General features: G+C 39.0%; 1 protein-coding gene across 1 annotated transcript; it reads right to left on the minus strand.

Moving 5' to 3' along the window:
• Nucleotides 1–2,258: 2,258 nt before the first annotated feature.
• Nucleotides 2,259–3,502, minus strand: LOC149043031 (uncharacterized). The gene is made up of 3 exons (XM_089213681.1): nt 3,222–3,502; nt 2,480–3,119; nt 2,259–2,327 (listed from the first exon to the last, which is right to left on the minus strand). The coding sequence occupies exons 1-3, from the start codon at nt 3,362–3,364 to the stop codon at nt 2,259–2,261; spliced, it is 852 nt and encodes a 283-aa protein (XP_089069807.1). The 5' UTR covers nt 3,365–3,502.
• Between the last annotated feature and the right edge of the window lie 2,528 nt (nt 3,503–6,030).

The following is a 6,030-nucleotide window of genomic DNA, read 5'->3' on the forward strand; positions in this document are numbered from 1 at the left end:
GAAAGTAGTCCTTTGATACAGTGTTGTTGTACTTCTCCATACCTTGCTGAGTGTAATAAGCTAAATTTTGGTATAGCTTTAAAAATTCAGGTACATGAACATACAAAGAATGCATATATGGTGTTACATCTTTTGCTTGGTAAAGGTCTAAGAATTTTTGAAACCATTTTTTGATTTTGTCCTTGAGGCTAGAGATAGCATCATCTGTAGTGTAATTAAGTTTAAGATCACCTATAATATCTATGAAATTACCCCAAAGGGCTTGCAGCTTGTCCACATTATGAAACTCTGGTAATAGTAAGTGAAAATTAATATGTTGGAAAAGCAAGAGTTTTTCAGGTCTAGTAAGGTCTCTGTACTCCAACTTCTTGCTGTCCCTATTAATTTTCCATTCAAAATTAATTCCAAGTTCTTTTACAAATTTCTCATACCCAGCCATATGTCTATACTTATTTCGACAAAACCCATTTGAAAAAGTAGATACCTTGTCAATGGCATCTTTCCTGCGAAGTTCCCTGATCAGAAGTTCAATTAAATTATCAGATATTCTCAAAAATAAATGTAGTGTATCAATTATTACATGGTCAATAGGAATAAAATCAAATAATGGATTGGTTTTACAATTATATTGCTTAGATTTTGCATACTTACCTATTTCTTGTAAATCTCTTGCCCCAAGAGATTTGTCAGTTATAGACCACTTTTAACTGATGTCAAACCTTTCATTTCCTGGGCACTTACACCAAATACAAGAGAAATTTTGATTAGCAGCCCCTGAACCACAAACACAGGCTAGAAACTTCCAGTCTCCTCCCAAAAAATACTCAATGCTATACTTATGACTATTTACAGTAATTTCTTTTAAATTTGACATTTCATTATTTAGATCAGCAAGGCTTTCTTTAAGATTGTCATAGTTCTCTGTTGTCTTAATTATTGCTAGAACATAGTTCCCTTTTTCATTCATTGCTGCATCCTTTTCATTCAAAATTGTGTATGTGACATTTTCAAGTTTAAGCCTTTTCCCAATGTTGGTACCATCACCACTGAGCTTTACTTTAATAGTAGTAACCTTGTCCAATACTCCATTTTTCTGCAGCCTTTTTATCTGTTCCTCAAGACTCTCCCTGAAAGAAATCTGTACTCCCTCTGCCTCCCCTGGTGTACTTCTCAGATTCCAATTGGCATTTAGTTTATCTAGGTGTTTGCATATTTTATATTTTGTGGGCATGTCTTTACACTTCATGGCCAACTCATGCCAAGCTTCATTAGATATGTTCAATTTTTCCTTCAAGTAAACCCACATATTGATGTCATCAATATCATTGTCAGTCAGTTCTCTTGGCTCTGTTTCCAATAGTTGTAACTCTCCCTCTTCTACCAATGAAATAGTTTCATATTGTTGAGTGTCATTATTAAATACCTCAACCTTGGTGGGAATAAAATTGTAGAGGCCTAAAAATGACAGTGCTTAGTGGCAGTCTTCTTTAAATCCTCGCCTTAATCTTGCCTGATGTTGTTTGGTATAATCAGTGAAACGTTTGCTTTTGTTTGGACCTCTTTGTCCCTTTTTTTGCATTCTTGCTGCTTTTTTCGCAAATATATATAATATATATAACAACTTTATTTAAATAATAACATATAACATATTATTATTAAAAAAGGGTTATAGAAGGGAGGAACTTAATCCTCATTGTAAACTATACCCCAGATATAAAAATTTAATACTATGCAATATACATATACATACTGAAACATTTTACATACAGGCATATTATAAATATAAAATCTAAATAAAGAAGACATATCTAAGATAACTATTTTGTTTAAGATTATAACTAAATAATGTATAATACATAGAATAATTTAATTTTTAGTCATAGGCCTAGTTAAAAAATGTTGATTTAAGAGCTTTCTTAAAAGCATTAATTGAGTCAAGTTCAACTACTGATGACGGTAAACTGTTCCATGTGTCGATATGTCTGTGCCAAAAAGAGTACTTAAAGATGTCTGTACGGCTAAATGGTTTATATAGTTTAAACTGATGACTTTTTCTTGATTGCCTGTTACTGAAGGATATGTAATTATTAGTGTTTACAGAAGAGTGTCCTTTAATGAACTTAAAAAGCTGAACCAAACTAAGAAACTCTCTGCGCTGAACTAGTGTCGCTAGTTTCAAGGATTTCAGTCGGTCTTCATACGGAGTGTCTTTATCAATGATCCATCTTGTAACGTTCCTTTGCACGCATTCAAGTTTTTCAATGAAATATGCTTGGTGAGGATTCCACGCTTGACAAGCGTACTCGAGTATTGGACGGATCATGGATCTATAACCAGTAAATAGAGCCCTAGAGTGAGATCCAAATGTCCGCTTGAGTAAGCCCAATAATCTGTTCGATCTTGCAACAACAGACAGTACGTGGGGTTTCCAAGATAAATCACTGGAAAGAACTACCCCAAGATGTTTGTGTGTAGATACTTGGGTAAGTAGCTTGCTATTAATAGAATAGTTGCACGGAGAGGGAGTTCTAGCCCTGGTGAACTTCATGGACTCGCATTTGTCAGCATTTGTTCCTAAAAGCCACGAGCCACACCAATCAGTGACTTTATCTAGACTCTCCTGGGCAGTGATGGACGTTTGAGATGGAGTACAGTAATTATGTCTTTTGAATCTTTTGAATTTTTGTTTGTATTGTTCTTTTCTGTTTTCCGAATCCCTAATAACATCTTCAAACTCCTGCTCAATTTTTAATCTCTTTGCCTGCTCTGCGACTAAATCCAGTTCAGCTTTCCTTTTCTGCCCACGAAGCTGTTGGTTTTCCTCAATCAATGAGTTGTTTTCAAGCTCATGATAGAAAATTTTGAAGGAGTGGTTTTTTGCCTTCCACGCATCAATAAGCTTCTTTATACTTTTCCCCCCACTTTTTGACGCTTTCTTGAACGCTGAATGGAGGAGAGAAATATTTTTCCTGAAGACGTTGAGAATTCTGGAATTTATAACAACTCCGCGAATCTCAGATTCCCTCAATATTTTTTCCACGATTCCCACAATCACAGAATCAGCACTTTCGTCGTTCGGCTCTTGATCAGACTTCTTCGACAGGGAATATATGAGATAGCTGATTAAAAAAAAATCAATTCGGTGAAAAAAAATTGAAAAAAATTAAAAAGAAAAAAGAAACAGGTTGGAATACACTTCGATGAACGCAATTTTTACTTACTTGTTTATTTCGTAAGTAAACCAAGGCAGTTTTTCCCCTTTTGGACCATTTGTTTCTTCGCCGAAATCGTTTTGTGCATCTACCGCCACCGCGAGAAGAGCCAGCGAAGAAAAAATCACCAGTGCGTAAACTTCGAGTCCCATTTCCCGAACCCAAACAATATCCAAACCTCATGTATTATACATCAAATTGCGCCAAATTTATTGTTTTTTTCGTATTTCGCGGTAATGACCAGTTTTAGGCATGCGCTTTAGAGTTATAGTCCCAGACTCCATGGCCACTGCTTGCATGTGGCGTGAACCCCTCTTCGACATATCTGAATCGCTAACCATAAGTCTCAAAAACCCGAACGAAATATTTTAATGATTTCCTTCAAATACAGTGGTATAGAAAGCTTATGTACGTTAGTTTTAGAAACTGAAGGTAAGAAAGATAGCAATTCAAATGAAATACACGAAAAAGAGGAAAATGTTCGAAAAGTAGCGTGTTTTTGACTGACCTCAGACTGCGTGACATGTCACGAAAATCTACAGAGGCAGATGTTAAACGTAAGTTTGATATGAAGAAAGGCAGCATATTCTGGACCTTGAGTAATACAACAGAATGATGGGACGGAGAACGGTAGAGCGGTGGAAGGGTGAAACGGTAGAAAGGTAGAACGGTGAAACGGCAAAGGTGAAATTATGGAACGGTGGAACGGTGGAACGGTGGAGTTCCACCGTTCTACCATTCTACCTAGTAGTTCAGTTCTGTCATCATTATCAGGGGTGCATATAGACTTAAGTAGCCTGTCTTTAGGTACGGCGTGCAATCCGCTCAGGAATTTAACCCCACGGTGGAACGGTGGAACGGTAGAACGGTGGAACGGTAGAACGGTGGAACGGTAGAACGGTGGAACGGTAGAACGGTGGAACGGTAGAACGGTGGAACGGTAGAACGGTGGAACGGTAGAACGGTGGAACGGTAGAACGGTGGAACGGTAGAACGGTGGAACGGTAGAACGGTGGAACGGTAGAACGGTGGAACGGTAGAACGGTGGAACGGTAGATCGGTGGAACGGTAGAACGGTGGAACGGTAGAACGGTGGAACGGTAGAACGGTGGAACGGTAGAACGGTGGAACGGTAGAACGGTGGAACGGTAGAACGGTGGAACGGTAGAACGGTGGAACGGTAGAACGGTGGAACGGTAGAACGGTGGAACGGTAGAACGGGAGAACGGGAGAACGGGAGAACGGGAGAACGGGAGAACGGGAGAACGGGAGAACGGGAGAACGGTAGAACGGGAGAACGGGAGAACGGTAGAACGGTAGAACGGGAGAACGGGAGAACGGGAGAACGGGAGAACGGGAGAACGGGAGAACGGTAGAACGGTAGAGCGGTAGAACGGGAGAACGGGAGAACGGCAGAACGGTAGAACGGTAGAACGGTAGAACGGTAGAACGGTAGAACGGTAGAACGGTAGAACGGTAGAACGGTAGAACGGTAGAACGGTAGAACGGTAGTACGGTGGATCAGCGGATCAGCGGAACGACGGAATATCTTAAGACGCAGAATGATGGAATATCCTAAAACGCGGAATGTATATTTGTACAAAACAAAATTCCCAAAAATGGGATTGCAATAAAGTAAGAAAATTATTTTTAATGTACATGCAGGCGAAATTAAAGGAGGCATAGGCAGGAGCCCTGGCATAGGTAACTGTTGATGGAGCTTAGAGGATTGGGGAGCCATGAGGCTTTCGAACTAGCCCCTTTTAATTGTGCTATACCGGTAGCCACATGCAGGCTTTGACTGTCTATTTTTTTTTTTTATTTCGTCGAAAAGGAGGGATTGCTTGTAGTCTAGACCCTTTCCCAGCCAGTCGCTAGCGCAACAGTGAAGGGCGACGACAACATATGATTTGTTTTTCTTCGACACGCGCCACGGACTAAAACAGGAAAGGGGACTTCAGAGTCTGATTGGACACATGGCCGCTAATAATTGTGCAAGGTCAAAGAACAATTTCAGAGACAATAACTTTGTTGCCATTAGGTCATTGAAGTGTCATGTGTACCCTCTATGAGAAAAAACTTGAAAATTTTCTTCGTTCTTAGAGTGTTTTATTTGCTTTGTTTCTTTCCGTCTACTGAGCATATTTTTGTCTACTCTACCAAAGTTAACAGTAAAACTACAACTCAATCAGTCTTTTATCCCAAAGCAAGAGAATACAAATTAAGAGAACCTATCGCCATGACCCAGTTAAAGTCTATTTTAAATGTCGCGCCTCGCTGGGAAGTTACTCTTATTGCTAGCTCCCCTAATAATGAGGTCAACGATCTCGATATCATCTGTCGCTACGGTTTCTGGTCTTAAAGTTTTAAATTAATTTCAAACTAAAAGTTTTAAAAACTGAATCCTCTCAAATTTATAAATGTTTGGCTGACCATTTGAATACTTTCCTTTGTTGATTCACAGGCATACAGATGTTTGAATCTACAAAATAATCGAACTAACTGTAGTTTTGGCTAGCTTAGCGTCTACTAGTGTATTTTATTTTTTTCAATTTCTCGCAACATAGAAGATAATCAATGTCACTTTGTTAAAATTCAAGCAAGATCAGACGACTAATTTGTCGAAGGTGGTTCATTTGTGCCCCAGCTGTAAGGCATAACTTTCTTGCGAAGGAAAAGTACGCTCCAGTATGGAGAGATTACAAACTGCCAGTATGTATGTCATTGGGTCTCTACCATAAAAAACAATTCGACTGCAGACACCACTATTTTAAGAAACTACCCATTCCCGGCTCCCTTCCTCAAATATCGATAAGAC

Source organism: Pocillopora damicornis, chromosome 7, assembly GCF_964200805.1.
Source record: "Pocillopora damicornis chromosome 7, jaPocDami1.2, whole genome shotgun sequence".
Lineage (NCBI taxonomy): Eukaryota > Metazoa > Cnidaria > Anthozoa > Scleractinia > Pocilloporidae > Pocillopora > Pocillopora damicornis.